General features: G+C 43.9%; 1 protein-coding gene and 1 long non-coding RNA gene across 3 annotated transcripts in view; one reads left to right on the top strand and one right to left on the bottom strand.

Annotated features, from left to right (window-relative positions):
* Nucleotides 1-14,361, bottom strand: part of CFAP69 (cilia and flagella associated protein 69) — a 49,049-nt gene extending 34,688 nt beyond the window's left edge. The window contains exons 1-4 of one of the 2 annotated variants that reach the window (XM_006259628.4): nucleotides 13,984-14,361; nucleotides 9,028-9,090; nucleotides 3,983-4,048; nucleotides 1,757-1,866 (exon numbers count right to left, since the gene is read on the bottom strand). In XM_006259628.4, coding sequence (XP_006259690.3) covers nucleotides 1,757-1,866; nucleotides 3,983-4,048; nucleotides 9,028-9,090; nucleotides 13,984-14,346 — 602 coding nt within the window. In that variant the 5' untranslated portion in view covers nucleotides 14,347-14,361. The remainder of the gene's footprint in view (nucleotides 1-1,756; nucleotides 1,867-3,982; nucleotides 4,049-9,027; nucleotides 9,091-13,983) is intronic. The other variant, XM_059729023.1, reaches the window with a different exon arrangement.
* LOC109285812 (uncharacterized) lies at nucleotides 1,552-12,102 on the top strand. Its single transcript, XR_002093671.2, has 3 exons — nucleotides 1,552-1,676; nucleotides 4,657-4,827; nucleotides 9,017-12,102. It is a non-coding gene; the product is annotated as an uncharacterized LOC109285812 (long non-coding RNA).
* Nucleotides 14,362-18,993: the final 4,632 nt, after the last annotated feature.

The raw sequence follows: 18,993 nt of genomic DNA on the forward strand, positions 1-18,993 counted from the left end.
GTGACATTAAAACCTCCTATACATGGGCAGGGAGGTTTGCTCCGACGTGCTGTAATTAATTGAGTCTGCTGGAGCATGGTAATCTCTAATCACTGTGCTCTGGTAGACTCCAACGTCACATGTATCAGCGCCCCCATGCTGAAAAGTGGAAGCGGGGCGCTTTAAACTAAACCTTGTGCAATGAGATTTAGCTCAAAGTGCCCTGCCACCCTTTTCCAGCATGGGGTGCTGCACATGTGACGCTCTGGGTACTTTTAATTAGCATGGCTCTCGGATCTGTGCTATTTAGACCTAAACCGTGGGGAAAGTGCTCCTCTCCCTACCCCCACCATAGGGAAGTGCCCCTCTCCCTACCCCCACCTCCCAGAGAATGTCTATAAATACCCTAAGATTCCACGGGCTGGAAGGCTGCATAAATACATAAATGCTCACTATTGCCATAATACTCAGATAAATATTCTAACATTATGCTAAACTCTCTGCATATCAGGATGCAGACAGTTGTGCTGTAAGATTTTCTAGAGAAAGATTGGGAATGGAAAGGAAGGAAAGGAGAGAAAAATAATGGAACAAATGGGGAGACAGAAGAGGGAAAAAAGAAAGAAGCATGGACAAGACAGAAGACAAATAAGGGCAGTAGTGAAAAAGTAGAAAAGTTTATCAGTAATGGGACCAGCTGCTCAAAGATATTTCCAAGCAATATCTTTTCCTTTTAGCTATGGATTTCATCTCCCTATCTAGAAGAAGCACTGAAGTCTGGGAAAAGTTCAAACAGACAAAAATTAAAGCAAAGCCTGGGTTATAAAAGATTACCATTTTCTTCTCACATGAATTAATACTACTTTTTCTGTGTTATGCAACTTCTCATGACTTTTTCTCAGGTTGCTACTATACACAGAAGGAAATTAAAACTTTATGATGTACTTTCATTTACCACTGTGTGGCAGCAAAGCAAAACAGCACAACTGATTATGCATGAATAAGTAAGAAATTTAGTTGCAATGTTGTATAACTGTTACATTTAGCAGCTGAAATGCAGAAAGATTTTTACAAATCAGGATTTAAATGTCACTTGTTTCATAATTGTCAGTACTTTCTTCTGCTTCTTCTCTGCAATTTAATAATTGGGAGTTTAATAACAATGGCACTTTAATTCTGGATCTGCCAATACAATATGAAGTACTATGTGAAACTGCAGATGTTAAAAAACTTCTGTAATTAAAAGTCAGATGTCTAAAGTAGATTTTAAATACAAAAACCTCAAACTGCTTCAGCATTTTCCCTCTGTAACAAACCAACCTAAGATTTGTCATTTCATAAAGCTTACCTAAAGCTATTAAGATCCCTCTGCTTCATCTGAGGCTTTTAAGTCACCTGGGGAGCTTTGTGAAACAACAAAACACACCTTAACAAGACTTATTGTTTAATCTCTTGTGGGCAATTGTCCCAAACTAACCCACTGCAGGCAATGAGAGGCTTGTGGGAACCCTGCTTCCTGGCACCCAGGGGTTAATTATAATACAGTGCAAAGTGCTGCAGTACAGAGCTCCATAGTTACTGAGCTACTAAAATTGGTTTTTTTGTACCTAAAGAAATCAGACCCCAGGAAAAATCATTTTATGAGAAGGAAAGATTGGGGACCAGGAGGATGGGCTTGCTTATCTCAGGAGTGCTGGGTAAATCATTTTAAATTATTTCTGTAACATATGATATAAAATTTTGGTGCTCTTTATTAAAGGGAAGTTGAGGTACTTACCCACATATTTTAAGAATTTCACATGTAGGCTCAATGAAAGCTTCCCGGTCTTGAATTTTTTCTGCACATAGGTTAAGAATTTTAAATATCTCTGCTAAGTCCTTAAGAGGCTTTTAATATTTAATAGTTAAGGAAAATTAAATTGTTTGAACTCTGGAGCATTAGAAATAAAAATGGAAATATATTTCCTGTAACATTCTCCAGCATTACAAAGAAACAACTCCGGCCCACATTTCAGAGTTAGATGGCTAAAATGAGGCATGTAAATTCTTATTGAGGCAGCTAGTGATTTTAAGAGCTATGTAGCATTTATAGATCTAATTTAAATTTCTTACCAATTCACTTGGAGTTGTCAGCACTGAACAACTCTGATTGGGCCACTTCTAAATGGGGGTTTATTGGCCAAATGCAACAAAGGACTTAGGTGCCCAAGTATTCAGCAAATTCAAGATTAATTGGGCCAGAGAAAGGAAACAAGCAGCACCATTCTGTACCTTAATGGTTAGGGTACAAAGCTACAATGTTCTCCCTGGCTGGCTCTCTTTCCAGCTCCACATATCTTCTCCTCCTGATTACTCAGTGGGTTAGTTTCAATAGAAGAGGTAGAGGGTACTCTTGGCCCTGTCTAGCTCAGGGCCTAGTAGATAGGACACTTTGCTGGGAAGTTGGAAATACAGATTCAAACCATCTCTGGCTGTTAGGGGCCTAGAACCTACATCTGGCAAGTGTCCTAGCCCCTAGACTAAAAGGCAGGAGAATCCACGTCCTCCACTTTTGCAATTCACATGGAGTTACATATCCTCCCCGAGGGAGTAAGATCTAAAATCTGTGTATAAAGACCTAACTGCTACTTATACAGCTAAAGTTAGCCACATGCATAGTACTTACCACTTTATAGATGGAGTTGGATTTTGGCCTAGCAGTCTATAGAACTTAAAAAATAATTAAACATGGAAGCACCCACTGACTTAAGATGCTTCCAGATTTATTTCACAACTAAGGAGAAAAGGGGGAGATGGATTCTAATTTTGGACTCAGATACCTAAATTCTGCTTAGGTTTGCTTTAGGTGCCTAAGTTCTTGATTTGTTCTAGCCCTCTGAGTACCTAATTTCCAAAACGAATCTGGTTTAGGCACCTAATTCTCAAAAGTGATCCAAATCAGTCAGCATCCCCTTAGACAATCCAGATTTGTCCCCTACATACCCAATTTCCACCTACTTTCTGTTGTAATCCAGACTGGTGCTAGGGATACTTAAGTCCCTGATTCGTTAGATGGCCACAAAGCAAGTGTTTGATGCTGATACGATGCATGCAGCTCATTACAAAGCAACGCGAGTGAAGGAAAGGTGCTATGTTTTATCCTGTAGTCAGTCTTGCTGTCTGTTAGACATATGGATTCAAGTAAGCTTCCCACTTGGGATGGGTTGGATCCTGAAACAACATATGCACTTAATATGTAGCTTTGAGGCAGATATCTATGTTCAAAGGAAGAGTAGAGTTCAGACACATCCCTGTGCCTACTGCTGGTTTGTGGTTGGAAGGTGCCTAGGTTTCCCCACTCACTCTATAGGGATCCTAAATGCCTTAGTCTGTTGGAACATGGTTCCTAGATTTGAGGCACTGCAAAACTTACTTGGAGGCATATACAAGGTAGATTTAGAACTGTGTCTAATTTTAAGCATCCAACTTTGAAAACTTGGTCCCAAACACAAATAATCTTTGCACTGCAGTATCACCTGCAATTCCTAGAAATCTGTTACTTGTGATTGCCATTGTTAATTTTCACACTGTCTCTCAGCTAGCTATTCTGGATTTGTTTTTCTTTAAAATATAATCTTATGCCCAGCAGTCACTGTTGCTGATATCTGCACTTCCATAACATTAATCACTCTAGCACTAGACCACCTGTCTGTTCTGAGTTGGATGTGCAGTCATCACATTTTACATTATGCTGACTGAGATTTTGAAGCTTTGTGGCAGGTGCTTCTGAGCATCCAAGAATCTTTTTTCCCCCTAAACAACCTTAGGGATGCTGTGTCCATGTGAAATCCTTTTCTGTGCCAATAATTAAAGCAGAGGTGAACACAGCTGCTATTAGAGAAGACTTTCTACATGAAATACAGTTAAACTTGAATCACTTTGATGAAAAATTAAAATATTAACAAGCACAAAACACCACATCCTATTTGAACTTTATTTTTCCGAAGAGTAGAAAAAAGGATACAAGCCCATTCTCGAAGTGCGTCACTACCTTCTGGAGAATTTGCAGCTGTTTTTCTTCCAAATTATTCTGAGGGGGGGAAAAAGGAGCTATGATTGCATTGGTCCTTTAAACCTTAAATAAGCTTATGTATTCTTTTCTGCATTGAAATGCAAGTGGAAAAAGATAAAGCAGTCACTAGATATGAAATCCGAAAAGTATTCTGCAGCAGGATCAGATTCCTGATCAAACCACATTTTTCAGATGAACATTTCTTCAACCTAGCAGACTTGTTTATTGAACGTGTGGGTCCCACTGTATTAAATCCTTGGACAATACCTTTAGTTAACAACACTATCAGATGAGTGAAGCAGAGCATCAGCATTATCAATACAGTGACTTGATAAAATTATGGGATAGCATTTTAATTTTATAATTAGTCATCTTTATATTAATTAAAGATGCGCTGATATAGCAAAGATTTATTCAGAAATTTTATACTTCATAGGAAGGAGGACTGACAGGCCCTCCTGAGTCATCAAGTTCAGTCTCCCGGTACAGCAGGCAACTATGTGACATATTCTCATTCATTTCTGGCAGGTTATTGCTCTGAATATGCTTTCTGTCACTGTAACTATGTTATGCCATGACCCTTTGTTGCTTCTTGTCTGCCTTCACTGAAAATTTTTCAATCACAGGCTAGTAATATTACAATATAACCCTGCACCTTTCAATAAAAAGCATATTGGCAAGTCTTGGATCAGCACTAAAGCAAATGGGAATTTAAGGAAGGATTTGAAGAGGGACAATGGGATAGTTTTCTGAATGTTTACAAGCAACTAACCCCAAGAAGGAGAGACAACATGAAAGTAAGTATGAAGCTTATTTGAACATTTAGCTTGTGGGACGTGGATGTTGGCATCACTGGCTGATTAGAGGCAAGAGTCTCATGTTTTTTCAACATTTCAGTAACATAAGCCAGGTGTAGATAGTTTGTGAAAGGTCTTGAATATGAAAACTAGCAACTAAGAGAGTAGCTAAGCATTGGATGCTGAGTAATCTTCATTCTTGTAAGTTTTTAGGAACAGGTCAGACAAACACTTGAGTGGAATGGCTTAAACAGGGATGATCCTGGGGTTGGACTAGACCTCTGAGATCCTTCCAGGCTTACTTTTTTTGTGATTCTATGACCTTATGTTTGATTAGCAGGGATCTTGGTTTTCCCTGATAAAAAAAACTTGCAACTTCTCTGATAAAATCCACAAAATCCATGATTAAAATGAAAGGTCCCTCACTCCCCCCCGCAGCCCCCCAGCCCTGCTGGTGTCCAGATCTGTGCATGGGGCAGGGACGAGCTGTCCACTGCGGACTCAGGCTCCCCGCCTTACTGCCCTCCCTCAGGGCCTCCACAGTCGGAGGGCAGGGCAGAGCAGGGCTGTGTGGGGAAGCTTGTTGACACTGTGAGTTCCACGCTGCCCTAATGAGGCATCTCCTGCCCACATGGCAGCAGGGGGGCAGAGACGCAGGGTTGTGCCCCTTACCTGCTGCTGCACAGGCAGTGTCCCGGCTCTTTAAGAAAAAGGCCCACACTCACCAGCTGTTGCCCAGCAAGGGGGCAATCCCCACTGCAGCCCACTACCCCGTGCTACATGGGGGGGCCTCTGCCATGAGCCCCCAGAAGCCCCAATGGCTGCTGCAGCATCCAGTGAGTGCGGGGCTTGTTTATTTGTTTGTTTTTTTAAAGAGCCAGGATGCTGGGGTCAGGCCAGGCTGCTATCGATGGGGCTGGGACAGCTTTGGAGAGATTTGGGCAGTCCCCTCTCACCACCACAGGGAGCTGAACCCGGACTCCATGCTGGTAAGTAGGGGACAGCGCTGGGGGCTGGAGGAGGGGACCATGGGGAGACCCCCACCAGGCCACATCCCCTGCCTGCTCCCCAGCCCCCCCGAGTGGCCCCCGACACCTGCCCACTCTCCCAGCCCTGTCAATGGGCTGCAGCAGCCCCTCCCCCCCAACCACCTACTTACCGGCACAGAGTCCAGGTCCTCCCTCAGGTGGCGGGCAGGGACTGCCCAAATCTCCAAATCTCTCCAAAGCTCTCCGAATCTTTTCTGAATTGATCCAGAGAACTTCAGATCGATTACAACCTTTTTACTGGTCTTCCGATTTGATTCAGATTCGGAGATTCAGCCGCTGAATCGTGCTGAATCTTCTCCGAATCAAATCAGCACCCAAAGCTTTGCACAGCCCTAGTAATAATTAAGACGCAAGATGAATAGCTGAATAGGAAACACTGGGTGCGTCTACATGAGACATTTACAGTAGAGCTGACTAATTAGCTCCAAAGTAAATGTCTCAGTATGTATGTATGCACCACTATTAGGGTTCAGAAAACTAATAAACTCTGCAGCAGGGTAGTACTTGTAAATACTACCCTGCTCTAGAGTTTTCTGTGCACAGCAACACACATATAGGTGCTAACCTGGCTGGCTAGAGCATGAGGATGCTTCAGTGGGGGAAGCTGCCTCATGTTCCAGCCAATCCCTCCGTAGCGCACTGAGCCCAGTCAGAGCAGCCCTAGGCTGACCCCCGGAGCCCACTACCAGCCGGGGCTGCTCTGATCAGGTTCCACATGCTGCATATAAATAAACTGTGGAGTTGATTGCTCTGGAGTTAATTGCTCCTGGTCGCACGTTCAAACGGTGAACCTGGGAGCAAAAAACTCCAAAATAATAAGCTCTAGAGTTTATTCATGTGCACTAATTGCAAGTGTAGATGTACCCACTGAATATTAAGGAGGTTATGCACAAAGTCTCAATATTTAGGTACATCCTTAATGTTTGGAAATAATGCTTTGTAGGACACAGAGTTAAGTTATGGAACTCAATAGCTCAAAAGATAATTGAGATATTATATAGCTGGACTAAGAATACTGAATAGCCTTATAATGAGCAATATCTGTAGCTCTGCAATGTACAGTAATTACGTCCTGTCAATTTGACTATGCATACACTTAAAGTTAAGGATGTGTTTAAGTAGCTTGATGAATCAAGTCCTATATAGGTAATTACATTTCATGTCTCATGAAACAGGCTAGCAGCCTGAATGGTTCAAGAAGGAATTAGTTTAATATAAAAATGAACCACAGAACAGGAATATTTTTAACCTTTCTCTGCCTTAAACCATTTCTGCTGGGAGGATAAAGGGTTGAATGGCCTCATCCTCTGATTTGCCATTGCAATTTCCATTAGCTGTAATCCTACAGAGTTATTCCTCCCACACTAAGGAACCTAATTCTCAAATTTCCTCACAAGTTTTTTTTCAAGGAGCAAGTTTCCCTCAGAGCTGTCAACATTTTGGGAGAGATTTTCTTCTTTGCTACAGCCTTCCAGCCCCTTTTGCTGTTGGAAATTTCCTAGGACATGATCTGTGTAGCTATCTTATGCAGAGCCCCTCACAAATCCTAGTAAACGGGTTGTGTTGGGTAAGGAATTAAGGCAGAGGTAGACAAAACTTTGCCCATGTGCTGAATTCAGCATGCCAACTGACTGTATCCAGCCTGTGGGTGGACAGCTACCAACTCATGGGATCTGGCCTGCAGGTGGTCAGCGGCTCTGGCTCTAGGCAAGATGGCTTCTGCTACCCAGGGCAGGTGGGCAGGACTGCTTCCTCCCAGCACTGACACATGGCATCAGCTGTGGAACCAGGTGGATGCCACAATCCCCATCCAGAACCTGCTGGGTGCATCCACAGTTGATGCTGGTGCCCACCCTGGGCTGTATCTACTGCATTGAGCAGATGGGGCTGACAGGATCTGGGTGGGGATGGAGACTGGGGCATGCTACAGCTATGCTGGGGGGTGGGGAGTTGGGGGGGGGGGAGGGACAGAGAGAGAGAGATGGGATTGGGGCATGGTAGAGCTCCGGGGAGTGGGAGGAAGAGAGAGGTGATGAAGGCATGCTACAGTTTGAGGGGGGCAAGTGGGGAAGAGAGGTGCGGGGAGGGAAAGAGGTGAGGGGGAGAGAAAAAAGAATCAGGGCATGCTACAGCTCGGGGGCGGGGGTAGGGGGGCAGATGCAGTCCACAAGAGGACCCCAAAATTATTGCCCACCCCTGGATTAAGGGTAAAGCAGTTGCAGAATTATAGTATGCTCCTCTCACTATTCTGGATACCTCTGGCTCCTAGTGAAGCTCCTGTAAAATTTAGATTGCCCTAGAGAGCTGCACTATCAGGGCTGTTTGGCAAGTCAGAATTCTGCAGGCTTTCTTCCTCCTGCATCATGGCATGCTGCACTTCTAAAAGGTGCATCACACAATTTTACTCAAGGTATCTTATGTAAATCATATACAGCTTCCTCTTGATGTATATGAAAAGGGAAAAAGAGAGTAGTTTCCCTTTGAGTATCAATCCAAAACTTAGTATTTTGATGCATTAAGCTCCTGCTTAAAAGTTATAAATGATTCAGTTTTTGCAACTTTTTACTCTTGTACCTAGTCATAAACACGTCCAACTTCCTTACAGTCTGTTAAAGTCTATTGAGTCCATGCCATAATTGCTGGTGCTTTTCTGTGCATCTATTTGAATGTATTTGTTTTCAACTCCCGAGCTTTGTTCTCTCCTTCAGTTCAAACCCTAGAGAACTGTTAGCAGTTAATATGGGCAATTATAATTTTCCTGTTATGTCTTACACAACTCTAGATGTAATTCTTCCTTAATGGTAGGTTTCAAGTAGCCAGCCGGATAGCCATTTCTCAATTCTTTATAAATGTACAGTTACAGTAATTTTTTGTGAAAGGTACCTATTTATGATATAGTATTTAATCATAAATTCTTATGGGCACATTTACCTCCTTACAGCAAAAAGATGTTTAAAGTAAGTCTTATTCTGTAATTCTACCAGGATAATTCTTCCAGTTCCATAGCTTGTAGTCCTAATCACTGAAGCTCAAGTTTGACTAGCTTACTTTTGCTTGTATAATGAAGCACAGCAAGTGTTTTATTTAACCTTATTAATTATCAAATACAATAAAAATGTATCATAAATATATTCCCCCAGGCCGTACTTACTGAGTTTGACTCTTCAAGCAGCTTGATGATGCGATTAAGATCCAGAGACTGCAGCTGAATATCCTACAAAAAACAGATAGTTCTTAATTTCTTCTAGTAATTATACATTTTAAAATCTTAAATTAAACATGTTTAATATGAAGGGGAAATTATAATCTCACTGAAAATTTCTACTGATGTTGTACATAGTAATTGAGGCCCAAATCCAGAAAAGGGCTTAGGCACCTGAATTGGGAGTTAGTAGGTGCCTAAATCCAAGACTACAATCCTGAAAAAGCCCCATTGGTGGACCCCTTAGGCACCTATGTTTTCAGTAGGAAGGCACCTTACCAAAAGGCATCTATAACAGAAGGACATTGGCCACTGTTGTTCTCCTGATTTACCTGCAGCAGGTTAGGGTGCTATGCCTTGTGGTTGTGTAACAGGGCTTGAAGGCTCAGATCAAGCATAGTTTATGCTTACTTAGGGGAAATACTAGTACCAGTGTAGGTAATGCATACTTAACCTTGGCTTTATGCTTACTTTAAAGAAATGGGAAACTCCTCCCTAGCTTACTCCTGGGGCCTTGGGGCTAAGGGCAAGCGAAACTCAGGGGCATCCGAACCCCAATCCTCAAGGCTTAGGCCTGCAAGTAGGATGCCTGCCAAAGGATTTGGGAATACCTGTTGCCCCAGGTGGGGGTGGAGGATGCTTGCTGGTAGTCCAGAACCATAAGTGGCTCTAATAACTCATGGATTTGGAATTGTTTTGACCATTTTGGCTTGAAATATGGAAAATTCAAACAAACAAACAAAAACAGGGCTGACTGTGTAGCTTTGCTAGCAGGTTAGAAAAAGATTTGTGTAGGATGGTTTGGATAGGGATGATCCTGGTTCAGGCAGGTGGCTGGACTAGAAGACTTCCAGAGGCCCCCCCCCAGTCCTACTTTTCTATGATTCTATTATTCTAAAGGTCTGTTTCTGTGCATACCTTGAAGTACGTCTATGTTGGTATGTAGGGTGTTTATAGACATGTTCCAGGGACTGGGGATGGGGGATGCTTTAATTAGAGAGGCTCTGAGATCCACTCTAATTAAAGTGCCCGGAGCATCATGTGAATCAGGGCCCCTGCACTGAAAAATGGTAGTGGGGGCGCTTTAACTAAAGCTCATTTGACAAGCTTTAGTTCAAGCACCCCCACCATTTTTCAGCTTGTAGATGCTGATACACATGATGCTGGAGTCTGCTGAAGCATGATAATTACCACGCTTCAGAAGACATGATTAATCGAGTCTACTCAGAGCAGCCTCTCTGCACATGTATAGGTGCCCTAACCTCATGCCTATACTTGGTTGGAATCCTTAAATAGGCATTCCTTTGCCTATGTTCCTTGAGAGGTGGAATAGGTATACTCTGAAGAGTGAGAGCTAATTTACATGGAAAACACAGTGGCTCTGGTCACCTCTTTTAAACACACCTGCAGGAGGAAGAGCTTATGATGATAAACCTTTTTTACACAAGAGTTCAGTAACTAGCTACAGTACTTCAGTGATAGCTAAAATAGTTCAGCAGATGGGTTTCTTTGTGCTCCTTTGTTTTTTGCCACCTTCAAAATCCACTTCCCACCTGCTAGGCCTGTAGATGAGGGCACTCTCTATCCTACTCCCCCTGCTGAAGCTATGCCAATGTGCAGCAAAAAATTCAAGATTCTTTAGGCCAAAGAGAAGGAGAATGATTATCTAGCTTAATGATTAGTCACACTCCGGAAGAGAATACTGGATTCCAGTACTTCCTGTAAGGACTGTTTTTATATTTTGTACAATGTAGAGTCCTAGGAGAGGACAGCATGTTGGCTGTTGTGAACGCTATTCTGAAGTGCCCAGGACAGGGCTGCATAATCTATTCCTGGAACTGCATGATTTTAAATGTCACAACAAAGTCCCTTTGTGGCTCTAACCACAAGTCTTTAGGGGTCTTGTAGAATCATAGTCTTATTATGCAAAAATAGGGCTTTTCTCTAACATGATTTAGATGGAGGTCCAGATCTATACATCCCCTAATTTACCACTTCCCCAGCTTATCTAGAAAAGCTACACTTTTCTCTGTTATTCATTTGTAGCCTTCATCAACATCCCCTAGATAATTGGTTTTATGGCTTCACAACTTGATTCATGTTTCCTGAAATTAATGGAATCTTCCCATGGATTTTACTGGCCTTTGAATTAATTCCTTGGTGAGAATATCTGTAATTAGTGTAGACATTTTAAGTTTTCTACAGTACATCTTCAGCCCTTTCAGACTTTAGCAACTAAAAATGAAGACTGGGATGGTGGCACTTCTAAAGGCCAATGGAAGCACTGCACTAATTACAGCTGAGCTGAGAAGTCATTTCCTTTATAAAGTTCAGATTACAAGAGAAATCTCTCATGCTTCTACCGTTGAATGTTTTTGGAACTTGTGGGTTTTCTATTTTTGGCTGCTGTTGAGACTTCTGATCACAAGACACTGACTTTATATTAAATCAGTGTTTCTCAACCCATGGGTTGCGAGAATATATGAAATGGTTGCAAACAAACTTTAAAAATGGAGAAAAACATGGGAAACCATGGCTTTTCTCCTGCAGGCTGTCAGTTTGAGCCTGCAAGGGGCTGCTTGGGGCCACCCATGCGTCACACACCCACCCCCTACCCCACACACTGGGGGGCTGGGGCAGTGGGTCGGGAGTGAGAGGCACTGGGTCGGGACTGGCCTTCAATGTTTACATATGGGTCCTGGTATAAAAAACATTCAGAACCACTCTATTAGATATGTTAGAGACTTCTGTACTGATACTTGGATAACTAAAAGTTGTTTTAAATAATACAGGTTTGGTCCTTATTGGGGACAAATGGAGTTGGCTTAAGCTTTTGTTTTGCCATGACTGAACTTAAATACATTTAAAATTATCACACTACACATTTACAATGCTGATCTATCCCATGTTATAACAAGGAACTGTAATACAGAACTTCATATTGGCCCAAGCATGCCCATGTATATGGAACATCACTCATTGAAATAAATACCTGCAATTATCTTAAGTACTTTATTTTTGCGATAAAGGGAAAATAAATTCATAGGAAAAGTGGTGGGTTTCAACTTTAGATCAGTGTTACAAGTGTAGACTAAGACCTTGGTGGCTGCAGCCCTTTACTACTTAATCCATTTTTGGAGCTGTAGAGGTCCCGGTGCTAGGGTTGTTTTTTTGCATAAAATCCTGCCTTCACATGTCTGAAGCATCCTCCCTTCAGTTCCTGAAAGAAAGGGCTTACTCTCTCTCTTGTTCCCCCTCAAAAGCTTTCTGATCCATATGAAGAGCAGGGAAATCTACTATACCATGTTTTATCCCCCCTCTTGGCTGCTACAAGGGAGATTCCCCACTTCTACCATTCCCTGTTTTTGTAGTGTTCCCTCTTCCTTCTGATCAGCCCTACAGCCTGCCTCTTTATAAAGGCCAAGGCTTCCCCCAGCAGCCGTGTGTCTGGCAGGCTCACTGCTGTCAGCTTCTGCAGGGAGCCATAACCGACTAGATTTTACAAAGAAAGGGAGTTGTGAAGCCTTTTGCCCTTGCTTCAAAAATCCAGACACTCTTTGCAATCCTGTGGACCAGTCACTTTTAAAAGCAACAACAAAAGAGAAAAAGGCCACTCTGGGCTTAGGCACAAGTTACTTTAAAAATGTTATAAATGCATTCAGAACAAGATCACTCATTAGTTAAGGGGTGTTAAACTGCCACAGGCAAGCAAGGCTCTTTGGGGAGATATGATATCTTTTATTAGACCAATTAAATAGTTGGAAAAAAGTTCTTTGCAAGGTTTTAGGCACAAACACCCTTCTTCAGGCATTGGGAGATTCTATTGCTCTTATGTGTTCTCCAAGGTAGAAAAGAAGCTAAATTACAACAAGTCTGTGAAAATGCAAATTAATGGAAGTTAGGAAGACAAAATGGGTAAAGATAGGAGGGGAGGGGGGAAAGGGGAGGGAAATGTGTGAAGTGGTTATTTCTGCCATAAATATTTTTAAATATGAGCCACTCAAAAGGAGGGTTATTTTGGAAACATTTTACCCATGTCTTTTCAGAGTATTGTTTGAATGGTCAGTGGAGATAAAATGCTTTACTTTCATTCCTCCAGCATCCCAGGATGCACAGCCTCCCACTACTCTGTGCCTGCTACCCTCCAAAACTAGTGGTTCCTCCCCCTCCCCAACTGCTGAGAGCTCTTAGCTTAATTGCAGAGACAGACCATGGAGCCCAGGAAGCCTTCCTCCCCAGCCACATGGTCTGGCTGTGAGAAGCACAAGTTCAGCCCCAGAACATAGCCCCAGGGAGGCTGCTTCTGGGGGACTCTGTCCTCTGGCCCAGCTCCTGCCCCTCTGCTCAAAGCATGGAGCGCCCTCATCTGTTGCAGCCTGAGCTCAGAGCCCCAGAGAAGCAGGCTCCCCCCGGCTCCCCCACGCAGCTGCAGGACCTGGAGCTTGTCCAGCCCCAGGGTCTCCCCACCTGGGCCAGGACAGCTCCCCTGTCCCAGGCAGCACGACCCCTACTGCCCCCAACCCCACTCCTGCTCCTACCCAATCCCAGTTCACTGAGACACAGGGACGATTGTAGTCTTTTTCTATTTAAATCTCCCCTCCCCCCCACTTCCCCCTCCATCCCTCCCACCCTCCACCTCTTCCCCCTCCAGTTTTGCCGGCCCCCCCCGCGGCTCTCCCAGGATTGGAGTGAGGGAAGCCGCAGCCCCAGGGCGGTGTCTTTGCCTCCCTCTCCCACCACAGGGTGTGGAGGAGAGTCCGGGTCCAGGTCCTGCCCCACGTCAGCCCTGCAGCTCTGAGGCCGCTCTAAAGCCGGCGAGGACACCGCCGGCCCCCACAGGCCCTCCTGTCACACGGGTGACCAGCGCCAGAGTCTCCCAACAGCGCCCGCCCTGCCCGCGCTCACCTGGCCGGCGCCGACCTCCGCGCCCGCCGCCCGGGCGGCCGAGCTGTCGCGGCGCCAGTCCGCGCCGGCCCGCCGGGACGGGGAGCGGGATGCGGCCCAGGACGGGGAGCGGGACGGGGCCAGGCCCGGGGCCAGGGCGAGGGGCCGGGCGGGCTCGGGCCGCGCCAGCGAGGACATGGCAGCGGCGCGAGGGAGCCCCAGCGGCACCAACACAAGCCGGGCGCCGTCGCCATGGCAGCGGGGAAAGCCGCCTACGGAAGCCCGGAAGAGCCGCTGCCCGGCGAGAAACGCGCATTCCCAGGCGGCGGAAAGGGCGCCCCGTAAAGCGCGAGCACGCCCCGCCCGGCGCCCTTGACCGCGCATTCAGGTAAGGGGGTGATGAAGCCCGCTCTTCTTCTGTAGCAGCTGCCCCTGGGCACCGGCTTCCTCAGACCTGGGCCAGGGATTGGCCCTGAAGGATCTCTCGTGTGTGTGCGTGCATGTGTGCGCACACATCCATAGCGCACACACATAGTTAAAAGCCACCCCATGAACCTGTCTATTCCTAGGTTCCCTCCCAAGCCTCCCCGCTCATTTGACCTAATAAAGATGGACAACACCTGCCACCAAAGTTAGTCCTCTCTTAAGGCCTCACCGCTACCCAACTTTTTCTTGCTGCCTCTGGGAGTCTTGGGAGTGAAGTTACACTTAGACTGCACCAAAGTCACTTAAAATGTGAGCTTCTGCATGTTCAAGCTCATTAATTTGTGCACAGTAACCTCTGAGCATCTCAAAGTTAGGCCACTTCAGGCGAGGTTGCAAACTCTGGCCCATGCCACTTGGCTCCCGTTAAGGAAAATTCAGTCGGTTCCACAGACATGAGTCCTCCAGCATCCCAGGATGCATCACCCCTGCCCCCTCCAAGCATAGCCACACCTCTGCTCCTCAGCCCTCTAGTGGCAAATCAGAGCTGTGCAGGCAAAAAACAGAATTAACCCATAACAATTAACCCATAGCAAGACTGCTGGCAGCATGTTCTAACTTTAATGCCACTTCATTTTTTATTTAATTTTTGTTAAGGAAAACTTTTGTGTCCCAAGTCACATCAGCCAAATCAAGTCCAAATTAGTGAGTCATTCAAGAACCATATGTGATCCGTAGATTTAGTGTGATCTAAGTATATGGTGTAACTTTACTTTGATAGATCTCCTGCAACTCACCTGACACATCTTCCTCCTTGCTGTCTATGCCTTATTTGTTGCAAATCAACCATCCAAAGAACATAGGTCTCTTTTCAGTGCATTACTATTTCATTCTTCAATCCAAATTCCTGTTTATGTTTCCCCTCTTCCTAATATTTGGCAAACAGTTTGGGCAATCTTCAGTCTATTAAATACCTGCCATCTACTCACTTCTACTGCTAACCATATGCCTAGTTCCTTGCAGTTGCTTGATTCAGTCCCTGACTGGCTGACTGCAGCAGAAGCCCATATAGGAAATTTTGAATACCTTATTTCCATGCAAATGGTAGTATTTGTATGGAGAGTAGTCATTCTCTAAATATTAGTGTGAACGAATCCATTTGCATTCAGTATTGTGCACTGTATTAAGCCAAATATAGTGAAACTGAACTGCATCTTCGTAGCTTTCAACCAGCTCTGCACATGTCCCCTTACACAGGATGTGTCCTCCCTCACCACAGCACTCCTCCACACCTCCAGATTTACATCTAATTTCCCACCACATAAATTATTAAACACCCCCTTACATTCTTCTGCCCCCATACAACGGTACTCTCCCCGGCAGTTCTTAAACTGATGTGTTTAGAGAGCTAGCTACAATGACTCTAAGCTCTCTTTTCTGAGTTGTAACAGTGAATTCAGACCTCAGCACTGTGTACCTAGAGTTGAAGTTATATTTCCTGATGTGCATTACCTTGCACTTGTCAACACTGAAGTTCAGCTGCCATTTTTTTGCCTACTCAGGCTGCATACACATATTCAAATAATCTGGGAGAATTCTCCCAGGTTTGTTCTGGTAAAGAAAACTACCCAGAGCCACATGTACAAGCATTCAAGTGCTGATCCCTGAAAATCGGACAGCTTGCAGTGCTGCCACTGTACAGCCAGGGGTAGGGGCATCTCAGCGTGCCATGCAGGCTTCCTCAGTCTGTCTGGCAACAGTTCTGATTGGCTGACCCAGACTTCTCCCATGGTTAGCTCCTGTCTCCCTGCAGCACAATGTGAGGATTGTGAAGGGGGCAGGGGGGCGTTGGGTGTTCTGCTTCCTGCTGGAGCTACAGAATCCAGGAAGGGCTATTATCTTCATGGGATGGAGGAGGAAATGCTGGGGGACTATGTTCTCTTTTGAGATAAGCTACAGCATGTACAGACGTTTGTTTTCCCAGGACAAACTCTCCCAGGAGTGATTTAACCCTGGTTGTTTCCCAGTCATTTTTCTCCTGAAGTGGCCAGTGTGAAGTGTGTTACTCAGGATCAGGTCTTCTCTTGTGGGTTCTAAGATAACTTGTTCTAGAAAGCAGTCATTTATCACATCCAGAAATTTTATCTCCATATCTTGCCCTGATGAGGTGTTTACGTAGCCTATGTGAGGGTATCTCCCATAATTATTGCTTGTCCCATTTTAGCAGCTTCTCTAATCCTCTGTGCATTTCATAGTAGCCTTCATTGGTACTTCAAATAGTACCAAGCAGATGGCTGCTAGTACAATCCTAATTCTGTATTCCTTTTATCTGAGTATGGCATCTCTACCTGCAGGGATTCTACAGTAGTTTTCCTTTCAAGAAAGATTTTTATGCTGTTACTGTCTATACTATCCTTAACATAGTGTCACTTCTCTACTTGCATGCCCAACTCTCATTCCTATATAATTTGTAACCTGTTATAACACTATCCTATTGATTACTTCCTTCTACCAAGTCTCTGAGATTCCAGTTATGTCATAGTCACCATTTAATATCAGACATTCTATTTTACCCATCTTTTTTAGGCCTCTGACATTTGTGTAGAAGCACTTATATTTTGTCCTTGCTCAGCTGCTCATTACTGTTCATGCTATTTGACTGAAACTCTAGATGTGTTGACTTATCCTTGATATTATCTACAGTTATACTGCTTACTCCCCTATCTTCCTCAAGACAGTATAGAATCTGAATTGCATCCCTTTTTGGGGTTGCATCAACCTGACCTGTATGCTCTTCTATCTTTTGCCTTCAACCTAAGTTCCATGTCTGCCAGCACAAGACACTACTCACAGCAGATTATGGAGCTCTTCAAAATGCAGTTGCATGTAGTCTGTTGGGCTCCTCAGATTTAGTAATTCCTTAGTTGAATTTGGATATACTCTTGGGCAGGGATCAGAATAAGACATCCTATCCCTGTGCCCAAAATATATACCAGACTGCACATGCTATACTACGTTTTGTACACATCTTCCAACCCACACCTGGTCAGAGAGATAGATGGACCTCATAGGGTGCATCTACATGTGTGCTTTAATGCACATTAGTCAATTTTAATGAACAGTAAAGCATCCCCAAAAACCCATGCTCTTTAGCTAATGCGCATTTTTCTAGTACTTCACAACAGAGGCACTAGATTTAATGCACATTACCTAAAGCACATTAATTGAATGTGTAGACAAACCCATCTGGCCTAAGTTTTCAGAATCACACAAAGATATTGGTCTCAGCACTCATTAGAAATATTGTTGCTTATGGTTGCAAAGAAAAAATCTGAAAATATAAACTGAATGTAACTGATATAGTAGTAACTACTTGGGTCTTCAAACAGTTTCCAGCAGCGGGAGAATCCACAATCACTAAGGTAGCTGGAACACTGCCCAGCTTCACCCATCACTAGAACAGTCTTGACCCCTTTTCTGTACACAACTCCCTGTCTCATTCATATACATCCTGTACACTCCCCATAGAACACCTATATCTTACTTTTTTCATATGTTCAGACATCCTATACACATCTCACAGAAAGCATATGCTTCACACATTCTATCTCTATGCACAAAATATATGCCAGACTGTATGTACCACTCTATACTTTGTACATATTTTCCAACCCACGCCAGATATTCACACAACTCTCCACATAAACACATGCTCTCTGCCACTTCCTCCTGACTTTTCTCTCACAAACATATGCTCAACTCCTCCACAAACACACTCTCTACCAACTTAGTTCCCAGTTTCAGTAGCTGTCTTGGCATGAGTAGGCATACAGAGAAGTTGCCAAAATCAAGACGGGAAGCATCTTTTTTCCTCCTTGAGCTGCCACTGTTATTCTAGTAATGGGCAGAAGAATACACAGGGCCAAATTCTATACTGGCTGCATCTAGTGCAATCTCACTGAATGCAACTAACTGGTTGTTCATTTACATTACAACTGAATCAATGGAAGCAGCTGTCATATATTGTGAAGCTGTTTTTACTCTATTTCTGTAATCTCTTAAAGATGTAGAGTTGGGATTTGTTTAGTTCACAGACTTTTTTTACAATGTCACCAGAAGGATGAATTCACTGTTACATATTTACAACCACATAGGTTTTTAGCTACTTGATAAACCCAGCTAGTGAATGATAAACTCTGGCATGACTAAGTTGCACATCATGTTCTGTAAGAGAGGGCCTCTGAATTAAGGTATGAATTATTAAAGATTATACAGTGAGAACTGCATTAGTATCATGCTCAGTTCAGCAGCTGTTAAAATTATGTTACCATCATTTTGCCTGGATGGAAAAATGGTGTCCTAGAGAACACTGATTCCACATCACAAAAATAATCACCATAATGAACACCCCTTGCTGGCATTCTTAGCAGACATGCCAAGACTGAATAGGCCTGATGACTACAATATTCTGGGAGTATAGCCTGGCATCAAATGGACTCTGGTTTGTGGAACACAAAAGACAATTTAGCACCCTTTACCTTCTGAGATGCACTGTGCATTCACAGGAACATGTGACTGGGCCATTGAATTCAGTCCCTTGCTATTGTA

The sequence above is a fragment of the Alligator mississippiensis genome, chromosome 5 (assembly GCF_030867095.1).
Source record: "Alligator mississippiensis isolate rAllMis1 chromosome 5, rAllMis1, whole genome shotgun sequence".
NCBI classification, from domain to species: domain Eukaryota; kingdom Metazoa; phylum Chordata; order Crocodylia; family Alligatoridae; genus Alligator; species Alligator mississippiensis.